Genomic DNA, 21,521 nt, shown 5'->3' with positions numbered 1-21,521 from the left:
GTTTTAATGGAATCTTCTCTAACTGCTTTTTGGAACAAGTCAGGAAATATTTGGCAATTATTGATATTCATAGTGACAAAATGATAACTGAAGTGCTCGCATTATAAGTAATTTTTGAGTCTCAAAAAAACTTCAAATGTATTCAGTGCCTTGAATTTTTAAAAACTGTTTTAAAATAAGCCCAAGTACTCCATGATAATTTCCTCTTAATCCAAATATTTGATTAACTATGTATCACATTCCCTAAGCTTGTTAATGGAGCCAGGTATCTTTTTTTTTTTTTAACTATTCAAGTATAATTGGCATACATTCTCAGTCAGGTGTACAATATAATGATTTGTCATTTGCATGTGAAATGATCACAGTAAGACTAGTTACCATCTGTCACCATACAAAGTTTAAAAACTTCTTTCTTGTGAGAACTTTTAAGATTTACTTTTTAAACAACTTGCAAATTTACAGCATAGTATTAATGATTATAGTCCCCACACTGTACATTACATCCCCTTGACTTACAAGTGGAAATCTGTACCTCTTGGTCTCCTTAACCCATTTTTTTCCTACCCCCAACCGCCTTCCCCTCTGGAAACCACCATTCTGATCTCTGTATCTATGAGTTTTGTTTGTTCATTTATTTTGTTTTTTAGATTCCACATATAAGTGAAGTCATATGGTATTTGTTTTTCTCTGATTTATTTCACTTAACCTAATACTCTCAAGGTTCATCCACGTTGTCACAAATGGCAAGATTTCATTTTTCTTTAGAGCTAAGTGATATTTCTTGGTAGATATTATGCTGCATCTTCTTATCCATTCATCCATCAGTGAATACTTAGGTTGTTTCCATATCTTGGCCATTGAAAATAATGCTGCAATAAACACTGGAGTACATACATCTTTTCAAATTAGTGCTTTCATATTCTTCAGATAAATACCCAGAAGTATAGTTAGCAGATCATATGGTAGTTCTGTTTTTACTTGTTTGAGGAAGCTCCATGTTTTTCATAGTGTATGGCTATGTACCATAATATACTGTATACTGGCAGTATATTGGCTGCACCAATTTATATTACCACCAACAGTGCATGAAGTTTCCCTTTGCTCCACATCCTCACCAACACTTGTTATTTCTTTTTGACAGTAGCCATTCTAACAGGTGTGAGGTGGTATCTCATTGTGGTTTTGATTTGCATTTCCCTGATGATGAGTGGTATCAAGCATCTTTTCATGTGTCTGTTGGCCATCTGTATATCTTTGCAAAAAGTCTATTCAGATCCTCTGCCCATTTTTTAATCAGATTGTTTGGGATTTTTTGTTGAGTTGTAGAAGTTCTATATATACTTTGGATATTAACCCCTCATTGGATAAGTGATATGCAAATACCTTCTCCCATTCCGTGGGTTATTTTGTTGATGGTATCTTTAACTGTGCTTTTTAGTGTAAGGTAGTCCCTCCCCCTTTTTTTTTCTTTTGTTGCCATTGCCTTTGGATTCAGATCCCAAAAAATGACTAAAAGCAATGTTGAGGAGCTTTTTGCCTGTTCTAGGAGTTTTGTGGTTTCTGGTCTTACAATCAAGTCTTTAATTCATTTTGAGTTCATTTTTGAGTATGGTATAAGATAGTAGTCCACTTTCATTCTTTTGCCTGTGGCTGTCCAGTTTTCCCAACACCACTTATTGAAGAGATTGTCCTTTCTCCATGGTGTATTCTTTCTTTCTTTGTCCTAATTGATCATATATGTGTGGGCTTATTTCTGGACTCTCTATTCTGTTCCATTGATCTCTGCATTTGTCTTTATGCCAATACCATACTGTTTTGAATACCAGAGCTCTGTGATTTTGTTTGACATCAGGAAGTGTGATGCCTCCAACTTTGTTGTTCTTTATCAAGACCGCTCTGGCTATTCAGGATCTTTTGTGGGTCCATACAAATTTTTACAATTGTTCTATTTCTATGAAAAATGCCATTGGAATTTTGATACGGGTTGCATTAGATATGTAGACTGCTCTGGGTGATATGGCAGTATTAACAGCGTTCTTCCAATCCATGAGCATGGAATATTTTTACATTTACTGGTGTCCCCTTCAATTTCTTTTATCAGTGTCTTGGTTTTCAGTGTATGTCTTTTATCTCTTTGATTAAATTTATTCCTAGGTATTTTATGCTTGTAAATGGGATTTTCTTAATTTTTAGTGAAATTTCATTATTAGTATATAAATAATGCAATAGACTTTTGTATATTGATTTTTGGACCCCACAAATTTACTGAACTCATTTATTCTAACAGTTTTTTGGTGGCATCTTTGGATTATCTATATGTAAAATCATGTCATCTGCAAACAGTGACAGTTTGAGACTTCTTCCTTTCCAATTTGGATGCCTTTTATTTCTTTTTCCTGCCTCGTTGCTCTAGCTAATACTTTCTATACTACATTAAATAAAAGTGGAGCTGTATGTTTTGTTTACAGAAGACAATAATATCAATATATAGTTTAAGTTAAAAATACTTTCCCAGTATTTTTATCTCTCTCTTTTCTCCTAGATTGCAGTAAAGCATAGCAGTAGCCATGTTTCTGGACAGTTATTTAGAATGTGCTTCATGGATGCCACTAGCATAGTTTTCTGCATGTATTTCATTGGTCCTCATAAGCTGTTAAGATTGGTAAATAACTTTGCAGATAAGACTGAGACCAGAAGGTTAACTTTCTGAAAAACAAATATAATAAGTATAAAGAAGAAGTAGTATGTGTGTGTGCATATATATATATGTGTGTGTGTGTGTGTGCGTGCATATGCATATATATATGTAATATTATTCAGCCATAAAAAAGAATGAAATCCTGCCATTTGCAACAACATGGACGGAGCTAGAGAGTATAATGCCAAGGGAAATAAGTCAGTCAGAGAAAGACAAATACCATAGGATTTCAGTCATATGTGGAATTTAAGAAAACAAAACAAACGATCATAGGGAAGAGAGAGAGAAATGAAACAAACCAATAAGCAGACTCTTAACTATAGAGAACAAACCGATGGTTACCAGAGGGGAGGGGGTGGGGGGATGGGGAAATAGGTGAAAGGGAGTAAGAGTACACTTACCATGATGAGCACTGAGTAATGTATAGAATTGTTGAATCACTATATTCTACACATGAAACTAATATAACACTGTATGTTAACTATCCTGGAATTAAAATTTAAAACCTTAATAAATAAAACAGTAAAAAACCCAAATATAGTAAATAAGTAGTAGAGTCATAGCTTAGTTCAAACTTAGGTTATCTGGGCTCTGCCTAGGGCTCTTCATGCTACCCATATTTCATCTTTAGGTTTTATATTTTTTTATTATTTGAGTATAGTCGACATTACAGTGTTACATAGTCTCAAGTGTAAAACATTGGGATTCAACACCTGTCTGTTATTCTGTGCTCCCAAGTGTCTACCGTCTATCACCATACAGCACTATTTAAATATTATTGACTGTACTCCCCACACTGTACCTTTTATTCCCATAACTTATTTACTCCATAACTAAAAGCATCTCCCACCCCCCTCTGCCCATTTTGGCCATCCTCCCGTTCCCCTTCCCTCTGGCAACCATTAGTTCTCTATATTTATAGGTCTCATTCTGCTTTTTGTTTATTTGTTTTTTGGATTCCACATATGGGTGAAATCTCAGTCTGACTTATTTCACTTAGCATAATACCCTTAGGACCATCCATGTTGTCATAAATGGCAAGATCTCATTCATTTTTAATGCTGCACAGTATTCCTGTGTGTGTGTGTGTGTGTGTGTGTGTGTGTGTACCTACACCACATCTTCTTTATCCATCAGTGGACACTTAGACTGCTTCCATATCTTGGCTATTATAAGTAGTACTGCAGTAAACATAGGGGTGCATATATCTTTTTAAATTCATGTTTTTGTTTTCTTTGGGTAAATACCCAGTAGTGGAATTATTGGATCATATGGTATTTCTATTTTTAATTTTTTGAGGGATTTCCATATTGTTTTCCACAGTGGCTGTTTTAGGCTTACTTTAATGGGAGATAAACCTCGGAGTATACAAAGAGAGCTCAAAGGGACTAGGTAGACTCGTAATGTCCCCCCCTCCCAGCTTCACATTAATTAATCCAAATGACGTTTTACAAATATAAGCTAGTAAAGGGGTAGCTGATGGTTATAAGTAAGATCTTGGTTTTGTTCAGTGAGTGTTTGTCACATTGGGTCAGTGATGTGTTTTAACTCTAACAGATGAAATCCAGCGATTTACCTTCTTGCTTTGTGTGTCTTACTGGGGCAGGTTTTCCGGTGTGGTCGAAGATGACCTGAAGAACACTAAAACATCGATCCGTGATGTCCAAGCCATCCTGTTGAACCTGTTCAGTGCTGACACTGTACTAATTGGACATAGCTTTGAACATAGTCTGTATGCTCTTAAGGTAAAGAATTACAGCCTCATACTTTTACAGAACAGTATGTGTTAAGAGGGTAGTCCTTGCCATTCCGTTATCATTGATTGTTGATTTGCCCTGTTAGAAAAGAATTGCTGTCCCTGTTGATAATATAGTCCAACCATCATAAACCAGAAGCATGTAAGACAGCTGAATGCATTTGGCTCATCCAAATCAAAAAGAAAATCCATTAGGATAAAACCAAAATCATTGTTTGACATTGTCTTTAATATTCAAGTGGGTGAGACTAAGTTTTTCTGACATGTTATTTTATTCACCTACTTGGAGATACTTTCTCACATTGCCAGGTAGGTTTTACAGGTAAGCTCAAAATCAAATGTCATGTTCATTTTTCTTGGCATGATAGACTTGAAAATCTACCTCTTAATATACTTCAGGTTAAAATTATCTGTTCTTTGCTCTGAGTTCTAGAACAGGAGTCGGAACACCATGGCTGGTGCTGGCCACCTAGTTTTGACCCACTACCCCCATTCAATTCTGTATTTTCTGTGGCTGCTTTCATGCTACAACTGCATTGTTAAATAGTTACAACAGAGACTGTGTGGTCTGCAAGCCCAAAATATTTACAGCTTGGCATTTTTAAGAGTTTGGTGGCCACCCCTTGTCCGAGAACACTGGTATCCAACAGAACTTTCTATATTTTCACTATCTAATATGGCAGACACTAGCCACACTTGGTTATTGAACATTTACAATATGTCTAATGTGGCTGAAAAAATGATTTTTTCATTGATTATATTAAATTTAATTAGCCACATGCGGCTGGTGGCTTACCACTTGCATAGCACCACTCTCGACCTTTGGAGACCTTTGCCGATTATTTGTTCTAGGCACCCCAGGACTTACCTTCACGCAGAGGAGGGCTAGTTCTTCTTTAGCGCAAGAATACAAATAAAGCCATTTAAATTTCATATGTGAATGTCAGCCTTGTTCTCTGTAAAGCACCTGGCATTCAAAGTATACATGTGGTTCCAGTAGCAGTGCTGTCTTTGCATGTGACGGATAAAACTGGGATGTGCTTCCACCCACACCTACCAAACTATGCGAAAAGAGAGGTGGGGATGGACATAAGTTTTCTTTGAGAAAGTTCTCTCAGGTATGTCCTCCTGTCGCCTCAGAGACCTCACCTCTCAATCTGAACTTCTCACCACGACTGTCTTTCCTTTCTCAGGAACCATTCTATTCCACCTGTCTCCCAGATCAGAGAATTTTAAACCATCACGATTCTTCGTTGTAATCAGTCTGTTTCTTCTGTCCAGATAACTCATGGATTTTCCTATTTTTCTCTAATTCTACCACCATTGTCTTTTATTTACTCAGTACCCCGCGGCCAGGAGCTGGTGTCTGGTCGGTCGTTGACACATTACAGGAGAATTTGCAGTGCTTCTGAACGTGGCATACTAGGTGCTGTTAATTTTCCAACTCCTCACTTTTCAGTGAGTCTTTAAATTACTCTTGAAGCTAATCTTCTTCTTTGCTCCTTTCAAAATACAGCTCCCCTCCTCAGGAATCCAAACTGGTACCTCACTTTCTAGGCTCTCAGTTATCTGACTGCTCTTTTTATCTAATTTTCTGCTTTATGAGACTTCAGTGAAAATTTATGCATTATCTTTCATGTATAAATAAGCACAGGAAATCTGGACATAGACGGGACAGGGCCCTTGTCCATGCCCCCTCCCCAGACACAGACAAGTAAACTACTAACGTGTGGTAGGGCATGTGCTAAGTTGAGGTGTGCCCCCCCCCTCAGTGGAGTCCCAAGGTGGGAGGAGCGTGGCTCTGCATCTACCCCAGTCTTGGTTGGAAGCTGTCTGCACATGCTGCCCCCTGGTGGTGCTTACAACAGGAAAGTGGATCCACAAGTCAGACTGCTTAGATTTGATTTCCGGACACTCTACTCACTCCGTTCTTCGCCTCTCAGAGCTGCAGTGCCCTTGGTTGTAAAAAGGGTACATATCATAAAGGGACGATAAAATAACTGCCTCATTATGTTAGTCTGCAGCTTGTAATGATTAATCCATGTGGAGTGCTTAGTGACTGATACGTCGTAGCTGCCTCACGCTCCCTGCCCGCGGAGCATAGTCCTCCCTCTACAACGGTTGTCGCTGCTATCAGGGCTGCTATTCTTTGGGGAGAGCTTCTGATAAGATTTTCTCTTTCATTTGACAGCTGATTCATACTTCAGTTGTGGACACAACAGTTCTGTTTCCTCATCGGCTAGGCTTGCCTCACAGAAGATCCCTCAAGAGTCTAGTGGCTGACCACCTGCAGAGAATCATTCAGGACAATGGTAAGAGCCTGTTTGCTTATGATTACTATCAGGATCCTAAGTTTGACTCAAGTGAACAAACCATGGGGTTCATGGTAAAAGGTTTGCTCCCTGAAATGCTTAAGTTTTTCTTTATGGATTCTCTCCTAGCATGGAGAACCCTAACGCATCTGCTTATGTAAATAGCACTAAAATGCCCACTGCCTGGTGTCGTCCTGGATCTTCCACCGGCATCAGAATAGCCATTACACAGAGAATGAGGGCCAGATCATTCTTTGGCAAGTTACCTAGCTCTTGAGTTCATGTATAAAACTTTTATCGGTGTGGAAATCTAATTCCAGTCTAAATTTTGCTGGGTACCTCTTTATGAACTTTCCACTGAATGAGATTCCAAAATTTACTGGGTTCAGGTCATCTCATCCAGAGTAAATTGTGTGTGTTCTGTTAGAAAAAGTATAGTTCAGACTCAATAGATTCATCATATGTGCACTTGATTTATACTGGGTTGTGTATCTTGCTCTCAGAACATCTTCTGTTTTTTCTGATGAAATATGCCCGACGTTAAACAAGTTAATCAAGTACAGCAAGTATAGCTGCCAACTCCCCCGTTAGTGGCATTGCCGTATGCACAGTTGAGCAGTGTCTGCCTTGGAATGGAGGTTACTCACTCTATACGTTCATGCACACCCACGTAGGTTCCTCTTTTGCAACCAATATAGAATTCTAAGAAAATTCTGCATATGTTAAAATTTACGTTACAGTGTTGTCTTTCTAAAGATACTTAAGATATGGGAAGGCCCTCTGATCCTGTCATTAATTGTACAAAATACCAACTGTACTATGGTCTTTATTCTTTCATTCTGTTAGACACTACTGCTGTCTCACGGTGGGTCTTTAATCTGTTTTGCTAAAAATACATCTCAAAAAATTCCCACAAAATTCTGTTTTAAACTGTAATGTGTTCTATTGAAAACCGTCTTGAGCCTTAGGAAAATATTTCACTTAACAAAAAACAGCTTTTATAAACATATAATATGCCATTTTTTCCCCAGAATAACACAAATGAAAAATATCATACCATTTTAGACATGCTGATCATACGCTTTTTCTCATTTAATCTCATACATCATTTATTATTCTCATCAGAACTGTAGACTTTATATTTTGGGTACATTTCACCCACTTGTATCTAAGGTCATTTTTTGTGTAGAGAGTTGTACTTTTTCTAGCACTCTCTATTTTTGGCTTTTTGCCAGATTGTTTAATACCTGCCAATGTGCTGTTCTCTTTCTCTGGAAAAGAGGTAGACGGAAAAGGTAACAATGTGCCATTTTGTCACAGCAAGGTAGTGACAGTGTGAGGACAGGCTACATAGGAATGTTTGCTAATCTAGATTTGTGTATAATCTTTGCAAAGCCATCAGAATCATATTTGGTAAGTGCCTAGGGTTAATTTCTTATCAACATGAACTCAAGGCTTCGTTTTGAGAACAGCCGTGGGTGGTTTCATGGATGCAGTCATGGTAGGTCTGACATGTTGTCTTATGTTCTGTACTGTTTGGAGGTCACGATTCAAGGGAAAATGCAACTGCCTGCATGGAACTGGTTCTCTGGAAGGTAAAAGAAGACCTGAAAGGAAAGAAGTAATCCCTTTGCCTGAGCGTATCTTCAACCCCGCAGTGTTGTTTCAGTGACGCCTCTGCTGCTGGCAATAGAGTTGGGTCTGTGATGGTATGAACTTTCTTGCCCTTTTTCTTCAAAGAGGAGAAAGAAACATGCTGTTGAGGTTTATTTATTACATTTTCAAGGTTAAATTTCCACAGTTTACTTCAAAAGTTATGAGGGGGTTGTGGGGTGGTTAGTGGGAAGGATTAAGTTGGTTTGAATTTTTTGACTCCTCTTCATGGATCACGTGTGACAATGGAGTGTGGTTTACAGTTGAAGCAGTGGGCCTGTGACCTCCATAAGGGTCACATCTCCAGTTACGTACATTTCTTTTTTTTTCTCCAAATGCCTAAAGCCATATTTACCTAACAGAATTTTTTTTAGGTCTCATTGGTAAATAGATTTTCCTCACAAAGTAAATGTAAAGTTTTCTGTGTACTCTGTTAACATAAAGATTTTGGTTATTTGGCTATTGTGTAATGTGTTCTTATTCTAACCGGTGTATTGTGACTGGATTTTAATTCATACCAACTCCTTTTTTTAAGGCAGTGTCCTAGCAATCTTCTAAACACACTAACCTGTATTCCCAATCCTTGAATTGTCTCATTCCTGTGAGGAGTTAGCGCCATCTTTCTTGCTTTCTGATAACGTGGAAAGTACAGGACTTTATTCCGTTTGATTACTCTTAAGTATGAATCTTCAATATTAATGTTGCTAACATGCTACAAAATTACAAAGGTTTCACTGCCGATAGTACAGGTAAGTCAGCCTAATCGATAGCACGGTCTCTGTGCCGGAAGCACGCCAGTTACCTTCTGACCGTTGCTTGTGAGGCTATGCGCTCAAACGTACTTCCGTTTGGCCACCTTCGTATTGTGACTTACAAGTAACTTAATGATCCCGGACATCTTTTTCTTGCTGTCCCACGTACTTCTAAGCCATGCCGCTTGTCATGTACTTGATGTGAAACAAAATATTTCAAATTTAGATCATTATGAGTTTATAATGAAGAAGGGCAAACTTTTACAGGAAAAAAAAAAACCTTAAAATTTGTTCCAAAGCCATATGCAAAATTTGAAGGGATTATCTGCATTTTCAGATCATCCTTGTTCAGTTCCATGTACTTTCAAACTAAGCGCTGTCAGGAGTGTCTCTACAACATGTGGGTAAGAAGCCCTAGGGGCTAGTACAGATGTCCGGGCCAGTGTTCCAGGGCTCTTCATTGAGTTTCCATCTGTTGACTCGCGGTACGCCAGCAGCCTTACTGGTGCTGTCTCCACCTGAATATGCTGTTGTGAACAAAGGGTCCTGCTGTTGTTTCTGACTACATGAGGTGGGTTAAGTGGCAGGAATAGGAACCTTAACGCTCTCTGTTGAACGATTTCACACTGTCACAGTTAAAAGAGATTCCAATTCTAAGCCCTCAGTTGACACTGGAGCACTACTGAAGACACAGGGCCCTGCTGCAAGAAAGGGGACTAGACAGAACACTTCTCGATGTTTCCAGCGCTGCGAGCTGGAGAGAGCGTGTCGGTGGAGTACCCCACTCACAGCACTGACAAAGTTGGAGGACGGTAACTTGAAAGTCTAATAAAGACATCTGGCAAGACCTGTGAGAAACATTCCCGGACGAAAAACAGGTAGGCAAGACATTTATTCCCTTACTATACGATCTCAGGGCAACGTGTGCCTACGGTATAAACTGTAAACTCACAATCCATCAACACGGAAACTTGACAATGTGTAGTACGTGGAGGGATGTTCTGTTGATACAAATGTCACATGTCTCCCAGATAGAACCCCAGGTTTCCTACTCGATTTCCTAAAATACACAAATCAAGGTCACCAGAGAAACTAAAATTAAATCCCATTAATTTAGCAAACTTGTACTTCTCTAAAGATCCTTAGACTTCTATGGAAAGAGATTTAAGTCTATTTTTCCATGGTAGCACTCTGAATTGACTTGGGGGCTCCGGAAACACATGACAAAGGTGTCCGATGACCAAATGAAATTGAAATGGCTTCTACAGTTGAGGGAGAAAGTTTAGAGATGATGGAAGGGAGAATCTCTTCCAAATGTTCACCTGTGTCCTGATTAACCTATTTCCCCCACTTCCCTCACCGGTGCTGTCAGGGTGGGTGTGAGGTTTATTAACAACATCTTTCTTCCGTACAGCAAAACGTTTTATAGCATTCACTATGAAGGTAAATATCAAAAATATCCAAGGTGATAATGAGTTAGGCATCATAGTAATTGTACGCGCACACCTTCCTGTAAAGTCCATATTTTTAGAAAAATATATTATTGCATATGAAACCACAAACAGGCATTCGGATTTCAGCACATTCTTACTCCAAACAGTATATACAGTCCTAGTAGAGTCAAAGTGTACTATAGATTCACACACACGGGTTTTCGTGGTCACGTCCCAGACATACAGCAATATATATACATTTTTATATCCTGTGTCACCTCTCTTGGCAGAGTCTTGCTGGCTTTCTTGGCATCGAGGGTCCGACATGCCGGGAAGGAGCAACATCCCATCCAGACGGATGTGGTTTGTTCTAAGCCGCTTCTTCTGCAGAGCAGTCGATCCCGGCGTAGGCAAACTTCTCATAAAGCGTGGTATTCACGTAGGTCTAGGAAGCAAGAGTGGTTCAGAGACACAGGCTTCCTCAGTCCTGCCACTGCCGGGGGCAGGAATAGTCAGACCCGAGTTTCCTTAACTTGTTTCAATTCAAATACTAGGTACCCTGGGGCACATTCTTCTGGCCTCAGTCCCCACGTTGTATTTGACAACTTTCTTCCTGAAATGGATCCCTTGCTTTCTGCACTTAAGACTTTACCCTCTTACACTCCTCGGTCTCTAGGCCATTCTTTCTTGTCTCTCTGGGACATTTCTGGAGGGACCACAGTCTCTCAGTCCCCATTTCCCCACTTCTCGGGTTTAATTACCACTCGGGTGACTTTTCATCTGTTTCCCTAACCTAGATTTGTCTTTTCAACCTCAGATCTGTATAGCCAACTACCTGCTAGACCTTTTCACAGAATTCCTGACCCTCCCCCTAGGAACCTGCAGACGAGGCTGTGCCATCTACCAGCTGTGTGTCCTTGGACACATGTCTCTCACCTCTTTGTGCAGATTTCATCTGTAAAATTCAAGAGTCACACTCGATGACTGATGAGGTTCCTACTAGCTCGGAGGATTCTGTTCTCTCTGTTCTACTGGGTGTGACTCTTACGGAAATCTTATGAACTCTGACACTGTAACATCCTCACAGCTGTGGCCACGTCCTACGTCCCTCCATTGCCTCAGGCTATGCCCAGAATGACTTGAATTGTATCAGCTATTTTTATTTTTTAACCATACAGGACACATGACGAATTGTGACTCCAGGGTCTGCCTGGCAGTCCGTGCTCACCTTGCGTTCTTCTAGCATCCTGTTTAAGGACACCAGGATCTGGGCAAACGAGGGCCTCTCGTAAGGCTTCTCCCGCCAGCACTGCCTCATGAGGTCATACCTTTGAAAACAAAGAGTTAAGCACTGAACTCTGGGACTCTGCTTCAGTCCTGGGCCTGTCCCAGGGTGGGGTATGGAAACTGAGAGAAGAGAATGCAGCCATTTCACACATGGGCATCTCCGCTTAACCAGCAGCACAAAAGAGCAGCAAGTTTCTAGCTGGCCTCCCCCCTTCCTCCACACGTTCCCCCTTTCTTCTGTCAGTAAAACTAGTGCCTATCCTGAGTACCGTTCCTCCGGGATCTTGATCTCAGCTCTTCTGATGATCTGGAAAGAACGGACTCGTGTGTCTAGGGCAGCGTCTCCCTTGGAATACTACATCTCTCAAAATGGTAGTAATTCATTTTTTTAAAAAAAGGCTCCATGCTCTAATTTGCAAGATGCCACCTATTGCACCTTCCTCTCAGGGATTAGCAGAGTAAAGCTTGAGAAGTCTTGCCTTTACAAACAAAAAACCTGTGCAACCTGACTTGCCCCACTTGCCCCACATAGGTGACCACAGAGCTCCTTCCCTCTTGTATCATCTGTTTGCATCTTGCCTGGCCCAGGACCATAGTCTGGGAAGCACCGGTCTGTACCGACAGTACTCCTTCACGTGGGGTCAGACCACTTGCATTATTAAAATGCAGATTCCAGGGACCCACCCTAGACCTACAGAAGCAACGTCTGGGGGTGGGGCTCTGAATTTCACATTGGGAACCAATGCCTTAGGGGAGCCTTCTGTGCCCCGAAGGCCAGCAACCTAGCAGGGTCCAGGTTCATGCCTTTTGTACCAGTGACCTAATTAATAGCACACTTAGAAGTGGCTCCGTGAGGACAACACATTCTTTGCTGAACCCAGAGCCTTGCCCTTGCACATCGTGCCATCAGACAGCAGCTACGTCAGGTCATTCTGGGAACGGTGGGTGCACAAAAGCTAACCATTCTTCCCTGGGGAATTATTCTTACTCCTGGAAAATTATCCTTGCAGAATCAAGATTCTGTGACAAAAGAAGATCCATCTTCCTAATGTCACAGCTCTGAAATCTCTATCCCCAAAGTTAGCCTCAAGGTTTCATACATTTGTTCATGAATTTATTTCGGATCCTTTCTGCATTTGCTGCCTTTCCTCATTTCCACCTCCCTGATACCATCGCCTTGCGTTCCTCCTGGATTTCTACGCCGATAAAGCGCTTAACTCCCTGCCCACTGTAGAACGGTCTTAGTTTAAGGAACCCCTCACCCCTTATTTTGGCTATTTGGGATCACGATGTGTGTGTGAATCAGGTAACCCCTCCATCTGAGTCCGTCTGTTCAAGAAACACAAGGGAAAGGTCAAGATGAAATGGCCCTAGGGTGACTTACACCTCGTCATCACAGTTTAAGGGCTTCTCCAGTCTGTAGCCCTGGGGCAGCTTCTCGTACAGTTCCGCACATGTCATCCCGCAGTAGGGGGTGCCACCTGGAAGACAGAAAACCATGTTGCCCTAAGCCCCCGCTAGTGTGGAACGCAATGTCTCCTGCCCGAGCCTCTCAAGCCGAGAGACTGCGAGAAAGGGTGTGTCAAGCGTGGGTGCCCACCCAGCCTGACCTTCCTCTCCGAGCAAACCCACCCCACAGCACAGCTGCACGTACGCCACGACCGCACTGCAGTGCGGCCATCCCCTCAGTGGAAAGACCCAGCACAGGGCTCCTTATTCACAGTGCTGTTTCTCTTCCCTCAATCAGCCTGTACAACCCGTCCGGTGTCCCAGTGAGATGTATCTTTTCCCTACTTGGGAAGCTGCAGTTAGCTCATCTACTTCCTGTTTCATCTATGATAGTTACTGCCCAATCTTAATTATAAAACATGTTCATTATAGAAAACTTGGAAAATACAAAAAAGTAAGAAGCAAGCAATAGTGTGTATTACTCTGCTGTGTAGTCCTTCCAGGTTTTTCAAGTGTAGTATTTATAAAACTGGGATCCTAGCATAAGGAACTTTCTGGATTTTGGTATGCATGTTTCCACACGCTATTAAATGGCCTTCAGAAAGGACTTTCATGGCTGTGTAATGTAGCATCTTCAAGCCGTAGAAGCAAACTTGCAATAGTTCTGTGACATCTCTGCACACAGACAACCTCTAATGAAGCTCACAGCCACCAGGTTGTCAGTAGGACTTTAGATACAGGGCTCTCCTAACAGAAACATGGGAACAAGGACACTCAGACACAGAAACCTATAAGTTCTATTTCCCAGTCCCATCTGGTGGTGCCATGGACATACATAAAAATGGCACCCGTGGAGTTACGGGGTGCGGGGGGGCACTCTCGTCACCTGAAGTCTCACCTGATAGATAAACATGGATACTCACCTAAGCTAACGATCTCCCATAGTAACACTCCGTAGGACCATCTGCAGGGGAGACAACAGGGAAACCAATAATCAGCAAACAAGTTGGCCAGGGTGACTGACGCTTTGCCAGAGGAGGAAACGTTAAATGTGTGCACTCCCTAGGACAGGGCCCTGTATGCTGCATGCGTTCATCTCCTCTCAGGCCAATGGAAGGATTCTAACAGGGAAACCGTGTTAGAGCCCCCACTCGCTTTAGGCGGAGAACACGAGATGGTGCCGGGGACAGCAGGTGCACGTTGCACGCAGTGAGGACACAGAACTCGCCAGTCCCCTGCCCTTCCCCAGGCAGAAGCTAAACTCCCTGGACAAGTCACCTCAACCCTCGAGACCTCAGTTTTTCCTCCTGTCGGTAAAGGTGTGGGCCATCTGGCCTAAGTCTCACTCCCAACCCTCCCTTCCACCAGCAGCCGGAGACTTGTCCCTGCAGGCTGTGAGCAGAGATGCTCTCTTGATCTGGCCTGCCTTCTGTCCCTGCCACCTCTGACCCCAGTAGCTATTCTGGGCTGCCTCCGCACTCTGGCGCGTTGTGCTGAGGTCAGTCTGGGACGCGGAGGCCACAGGAAGCCCCATATCCCCCTTGCTCCCCTGAAGATTGAGAATTCACCACTTCTCCTTGACAGGCGGAAGGAAGCCCACAGCCTGCCACCCAGGGATCTTACACCGTGAAAACGGTCTACTCTGAGGCTTCATTTTGTAGACCATGGATTTATTTCCTGGGCTTATTGACTAGCTTTATTCAAGAGGGATATTATATTCCTGCTTCTAAGACCTCTGTCAAATGCTTATTTTTCTGGGAAAAAAAATCCCTCAAAAGGCTTACTCACACGTCACTGTTGGTTGTATACACACTGTAATTTAGTGACTCGATTGCCATCCAGCGCACCGGGAGCCTTCCCTGGAGAGAACAAAGGGAGATGCCACTTAGGCGAGACAGGGACCCTGCCCGAGGCGCACAGCGTGCCTGGAGCTCCGCTTCACTCAAGCCCACAGGGAACTCTACTTGGAATTCTCCAGACGTAACGTCCGGCAGAATCAGGAGTTGCTGTTCGGGTATGTGCCGCAAGCAAGAGTGTTCTCAAATTCAAAGACATGCACAAAGTGCCAGCCCTGCTTACCTCAAGGAGTCCCTGGACCCCAAAACTACTGAACATGTCCTGGTCTCCTAGGTCTTTGGCAAGTAGTGATATCCTGAAGCTCTTTCTGATCTCAAGTCCCGATTAGTACAGAAGCTTCAATTATAAAACTATCCCTTCTCCCGCCTGCATCGTCAGTGTATCCTCAACATCATGCCTCCCTCCACTCCGTGCTCACCCCTCCCCACCGCCCACCTGCTACCTACCTGCTGCCTGCCCGCCACAGGAATGGAAAGAGTCACCGACATTTTCTGTCTTGTCTTTGCTTTTCTGTACCCGCTAGCTTCTGACCTCATGCCTCCCAATTACTGACTTCCATGTTCACATTATTTTTCTCATTTGACTTCTTTTGGATCTGTCCACTTCCACCTGTCCCCCATGTTCTCTCAGCGAGGTTCAGGCCACCATCGCCTCTTAGCTGAGGACAGCCTCTTAACTGATCTTCCTGCTTCAGAGTTTCACTCCCTAAGGATCAGTCCTCCTCATTACAGCCAGACTGATCACTTGAAACGGCAAATCCAGCCCCATGGTTCCTTTTCTTAAAGTTCTTCAATGTCCTTTATTGTCCTAAGATCTCAAGTCCTTAACTGAATCCAAAATTTTTTAGCTGAAATTCAAGAATCTTCAAGAAGACCTTATAACCCCTTCCACCTCCCACCTTGAATTTTAACTCTCCCTCTTCTCTGCATACACTCCAGCCACAATGCATTGCTTGAGCCCCCAAATGTTTGGCTCTAGGTTTTTATATATACTGTCCCCTCCTGGTCATCCAATTCATTCCTGAATTAAATAGATTAAATAGGTATCTCCAATATCTATTTAACATTTGTAAAACCCAGGAGCTGGCCTCCTCCAGGGAGCCCTCCTGACTGCCCACAGGCTCAGTTCAGTGTGTATTCCTCCCCTGTGCTCTCCTGGCCCTCAGCACTCATCAACTGTTAACAATTGTTCATTGTGTGTCCGAACTCCTTGAAAGTGGAGGCTGTCTCCACTTATGTTACCCCAAAACCTAGCACAAGCATGAAATACTGTAGTCATAAATAAATCTATGATGAGGGGCTAGATCAATGATAAAGCCCCAAATCACTTCGTACATTAGTTTGCAACACTTCCAATATTAGCATCACCTGAGGGACTTAAAAAACGAACAGAGGCTGATGTAGGAGTCCCACCCCAGAACGACTGAATCATAGTATCTCAGCTGTAGGACTCAGCATCTGTACTTTTTTAAAAGCTTCCCAGACGATTCTAAAGTGCAGTGAGAGTAGAAAATCGTGGATTTAAACAGGCCAGAGAAGGTAGCCACTCTGCCCTCTGGTGGTACCTCACCACACTGCAGCCTTCTTGCAGGGAGCTTGCTGCTCTTGGTTCCCTCACCTTTCCCCCACCTTGGACGCCCTGTGTCCTTCCTCCCAGACCCCGTGCTGCCACAACACTTCACCCGGCTGCTAGCAGACAGAATCAAGCTCTGACCCATCTAAGTGCTCTGCCCCTCTAAGCATTTCTCCTAAGCTCTCCAAGACTGCAGAAATCCCTGCGCCCTATGAAATGCTAAGCAAACCAGCATTCTCCTTGGGGATCTGAGGACAGCATCCACATAAAATGTGTAGGTCGTGGTCTAAACTGTGTCAGTGCTTCCCCCCCGTCACCCAGAGCACTGCAGCCCCCAAACACCAGAGAGAAGCAAGGAAAGGGGCTCTGTGAAGAAGACTGCAAGCTTCAGGTGGCTCAGGAGAAGCGGGGAGTAACGGATCAGTGGTGCGTCCTGCTTCTTTAAGACTCCCCTCCACGGAGAAACAGTGCCTGCTTCGGGTCAGGCAAGTTCAGAAAGGCTTAGAGAAGAAAGTATACGTGGAAGCCAACCCTCAGGGAGTCGCCTACGGCTTCTGAAAGCATTGACATTGATAAGCATCTGGGGCCCCACTGGATGTGTGTGATGGTCTCTAAGGGCCAAAGCGGCCCCACTTCGAACCCTTATCCAAAAAAGGACTGGAAAGATCCAAAGTGGTTATGTTCACTGGGCTAGTTATTGTATAAAAATATGTAGGTTTGTGGAAGGCAGTAAGTAAAAAAGGAAAAATGTGTCAAGGGGGTGAACTAGGGTCATTTCCTTTTCGAAACATTCTTGAATATTGTTTATCTTGTCAGTAACTAAAATAAGTGTATTGGGGGGAAAAAACAAACTAACAAATCCTGAATAAGGGGATAAATACAGAAGCCCGAGCCTGGCTGAGGCACTTTGTTACCCACGAACATAAAGGGACCATGTGAAAACTGCAATAGTCCCAGGAAAGCATGTCCATCAGACCTAGGAAAGGGGGAGCCATGCCACTAGGGTAGAGCCACCAAACACATGTGATGACTACAGGATGGGTCAGCCCCAAGGCCCTGCACCTGCCCGCCCATGCAGGGAAAGCACAGGGCAGCGCCATGTTGTCACAGCTCTCATGTCCCTGGAAGGGGTGATTCTGGGGCTTTATGATGAAGTTCTCTTTATGGTGAAGTTCTCCTGGGATCTTGTACTTGAAGATTAAGTATCACTGTTTGGGAGAGGAGGTATCATCGGGTGAATGTGGATCGGAGGTGGGCTTGGAGAGACAGTGGAGAACTTTTGGTGAAAAGGGACATCTTCTGTGGGCTTAAGAAGTTACGAATTTCTCTCCAGGACCTCCTTGTGATTGAGGAACCTCATTAACGGATTTCCTTTATATTTGGAAAGTATGTTAAATGTCTTTCCTGCCCCTCCTGTGCTTGCTGTGCATGAAAGGGGATGGAGGGAGCTCCTCCGAGGTTTCTGGGTGAGACATATAGGGGTCCGGACTGGATGCAGAGCAGAGTCCCTGCACCACGAGGCCTGTGTGTCCCATCCCTTGGCCACAGGCCACAGTGGCTTTTCCACTGGTCAATGTGGAGCCCTCAGTCATTTCAGGAGTCAAAACTCTGAAAGGATGTTTGTTGGGCCAGGGCATTATCTCCTGGGGTACACAGCCAGATGCCTGAGTCACAAGAGAACAGTGGCATTCCAAGAGAAAGGCCATGGTGGGGGGGGGGGGGGGAAGGGCTGGAGAGTATGTTCTTGGTGTCTCTCCAAACTTACCATCGTCTTTTTCACATATACTTCTTGACCTCGGGATAGTCCAAAATCTGCTATTTTGGCTACATAGTTTTCACCAACTAAAATGTTCCTGGCAGCCAGATCCCTGTGAATAAACTGAAATTTAAAAAAAAAATCATGTATTTTCCACAGTTTTGCTTGTTCACTTCATTCTACTGACACAAAGCCACTGGGGCAAGAACCTTGGGAAACAGACAAGAGAGGAATCCAATTCCCTTTAAGTTCCTCTCCAAAATCCTCAGTGGATTCTGCCCAAAGACCCGCCATGTCTTGGGAGAAGCATTTCAGGGGGAAAAGAAAAGAGAGGAGAGGGGAGGGGAGGAGAGGGGAGGGGGGAAAGAAAAGAAAAAAGAAAAGGAAAAGAAAAAAAAAGAAAAAGAAAAAGAAAGAAAGAAAGAAAGAAAGAAAGAAAGAAAGAAAGAAAGAAAGAAAGAAAGAAAGAAAGAAAAAGAAAGAAAAAAGAAACCCAGTCACTAAACCTTCCTGTTGCCATAAGTCCTCTGCTACGGTGCATCATTGGGACCCAGATGAGGCTAAGATGGGTCACGGCAGCTCACCAAACGCATTATGCTGAGATTCAACCCTTTAAAGGGTTCGGCTTTAACTTCTATATAAATAGAACAGTAACAAAGAGATAAAAAGTAGGGAGACTGTAAGGGGAAATACTGGGGAGGAGGACTTGAAAAATGTAGAAATTCAACTCAACTCTGATTCTGGAGAGAATTTCAAAGGAAAAATGTCCAAAGCAAGGTCCTCACAACAAACCTGTTTCTGGCTCAAGTAGTCCATACCGCGGGCCACGTCTGCTGCGAAATGGAGGAGCTGCTGGGAGGACAGTGTGGAGGCGGTGCTGTTGGCGATGGCGAATGCCGGGTCGGTCTCCAGCACTCGGCTCTTGCGCAGGAAGTCCAGGAGGTTTCCATGGGGGGCGTATTCGATGGCCAGGTACAGGTAGCCTGTGGGGAAAGGGAGAGATACTACCTTCTCAGTGGCCCTCAACAGCTGTGAAATTTCTGAGATGTGCTATGGTCCTGGGAACTGCTTATAAAACTCAATATCTAAAAGCAACATGTCTAGCGGTACCAACCTTGGGAACACTGGCAACAGGAGGAAGAGAAGTTCCATGCTCCTGCCATGCTTAAAGGGCACCATGCTTGAAGCCAGGGTCCCCTCTTTCCCACTCCCCTCTGTCCTGCCACATGTGGACTAACATGGAGACTTCCTGAATGCTTTCACCTACTCAGTAAGAAGAGTAGAATGAAATCAATACGTTTGCCTCCAGAAGATCTAGGATAGCTGGTCCACATCACCTTTTATTTTTATTCAATATTCATTGAGAACTAATATGAGTCAAGCATATTATTCCAGTCTGTCTCTAGCTTTTCTTGAGATTATTTTTTTAAAAAGAAGAATAAAAAAGATTCCGTATTCATGGCAGAAGGACTGCCACCAGGCAACTTTCTCTCTCCTGCTTCTACTCCTTCCCAAAAACTCATACTAAGTCACTCTATTGCTGATTAGGTCACTGGTGAGCAGAGTCTAATGTCAGAGATTGCGTTTTGCTTAGAGAAATCAGAAAACTCAAACTTTTAGAAGAACAAAGCAACAGGTGCTTGAAGAAATTATGGTCCATTGTCTTGGTTTTATTCCAGATTTTCTTCTTTTTTAAAATAAAATTAATCTTTCATAAAAACATTGATCTCTAGGATCAATGAAAGGTAGAGTGGTTATACTGTCTTTTAAAGGTAAATTTTTTTTGGTATACCGTTTTTTAAAATTAAAATGTCAAATGATTTTGAACTTCAAACACATTCTAAGACATTGAAATTCTGGGCAAAAAAAAAAAAATTCTAGCACTGTACTGTAAGGCAAGATACACCTCGATGCTTTCTCAATTCCTTACTGAACTATAAACTTTAAGAGCCAACCAATTATGTGCTAAGATGATGACAGGGTAAAAATTTAAAAGATAGATAGTTTTCTGTTGGTGGTGGTTACTCTCTTTTTTTTTTTTTTTTAGCTTTCATTTATTGCTGTTCCATGCTGATTACTCTTTTCAGGAAATAGCTCAAAAATAAATGTCATTACTTCATTATTTAACCTAAGGGACATGATCTGGCTTTCAGAATTATACCCTTATTGGATCACAGAATGATATATTGTTTGAAGCCCCAGTATTTTTAGTTTAATAAATTGAGGAAAAGGAAGTAGTCTCTTTTCTATTGTTGCTGTTTGTGCTGCAAAGTCAACAAGAGGTTGTCAAGTTTGTAAATAATTGCTGTGTGGAGCTTTTTTGCGGGAGCGAACTTTTCCATGAGAAATTAAGTGTAAGTGTGGCTGCAGAACATACGCCCAGACAGCATGCAGAAGTCAACTCACAGAAGTACTCGATAATATCTGCATTAATAACAGAAGTTGAACTTCAAGCGTATGTGCGACATAGGATAGTTGTAAATCTCCACCGTAATTGTACCAGTAATGGTTTGGGAAAAAATAAAGCTCAATCAGATATAAGCTTATTATTGTTATTATTTTATCCTAACCATCACCAGTGCTTTCACATTGCAGGTGATTGTTGGCATTCGAGGATTTAACATTCAAAGTATCAGTGTCTTGGGTTTAGAGGGCAAAAGGTAGGCAATTAAGAAGAGCCAATGCACTTCTCTCTTCCTGGTGCTGAAGGCTCCCCCAATCTTCCTAAGCAATTGTAGCTGAGGAAACTTCTGGATCAGCAAGGATGGGAGTGTGCAGCAACCGTGGGTACCTTTGAGCAGGAATGGTGAACTACATCAGAGGCCAACGATCCAACCTCGGGGCCTACCTCCAAAAAGATGCCAAACCTCAGCACAATTTATAAATGGGACTAGACATTCGGATTGAAACTGCAACTTAAAAAAAATGGGGAACATTCTTAAGATTATTATCTTTACTGATTTTAACATGGAATGTGCCGTTTCAAAAAAAAAAAA

The 21,521-nt window shown here is 42.6% G+C and overlaps 2 protein-coding genes across 3 annotated transcripts in view; one reads left to right on the top strand and one right to left on the bottom strand.

Annotated features, from left to right (window-relative positions):
• LOC103667003 (RNA exonuclease 1 homolog) overlaps positions 1–8,877 on the top strand; it is a 39,029-nt gene extending 30,152 nt beyond the window's left edge. The window contains exons 13-15 of one of the 2 annotated variants that reach the window (XR_005835196.1): positions 4,305–4,443; positions 5,797–5,912; positions 6,646–6,734. Coding sequence is in view for 1 of the 2 variants with exons in the window: in XM_040631489.1 (XP_040487423.1) it covers positions 4,305–4,443; positions 6,646–6,766; positions 8,309–8,391 (343 nt within the window). In the remaining variant the exon portion in view is untranslated. Of the gene's footprint in view, positions 1–4,304; positions 4,444–5,796; positions 5,913–6,645; positions 6,767–8,308 lie in introns of those variants that run through there. The other variant, XM_040631489.1, reaches the window with a different exon arrangement.
• Positions 8,878–10,048: 1,171 nt separating this feature from the next.
• Positions 10,049–21,521, bottom strand: part of TEK (TEK receptor tyrosine kinase) — a 90,833-nt gene continuing 79,360 nt past the window's right edge. Inside the window, exons 17-23 of the mRNA XM_008695085.2 lie at positions 19,318–19,508; positions 18,535–18,648; positions 15,129–15,199; positions 14,264–14,304; positions 13,276–13,372; positions 11,833–11,932; positions 10,049–11,049 (exon numbers count right to left, since the gene is read on the bottom strand). Of these exons, the coding sequence (XP_008693307.1) occupies positions 10,975–11,049; positions 11,833–11,932; positions 13,276–13,372; positions 14,264–14,304; positions 15,129–15,199; positions 18,535–18,648; positions 19,318–19,508 (689 nt within the window). The 3' untranslated portion in view covers positions 10,049–10,974. The remainder of the gene's footprint in view (positions 11,050–11,832; positions 11,933–13,275; positions 13,373–14,263; positions 14,305–15,128; positions 15,200–18,534; positions 18,649–19,317; positions 19,509–21,521) is intronic.

The sequence above is a fragment of the Ursus maritimus genome, unplaced genomic scaffold, assembly GCF_017311325.1.
Source record: "Ursus maritimus isolate PB19 unplaced genomic scaffold, ASM1731132v1 scaffold_17, whole genome shotgun sequence".
Taxonomy (NCBI): Eukaryota; Metazoa; Chordata; class Mammalia; order Carnivora; family Ursidae; genus Ursus; species Ursus maritimus.
Note: the sequence above shows the minus strand (reverse complement) of the source record. Positions and strands in the feature narration are given on the sequence as shown.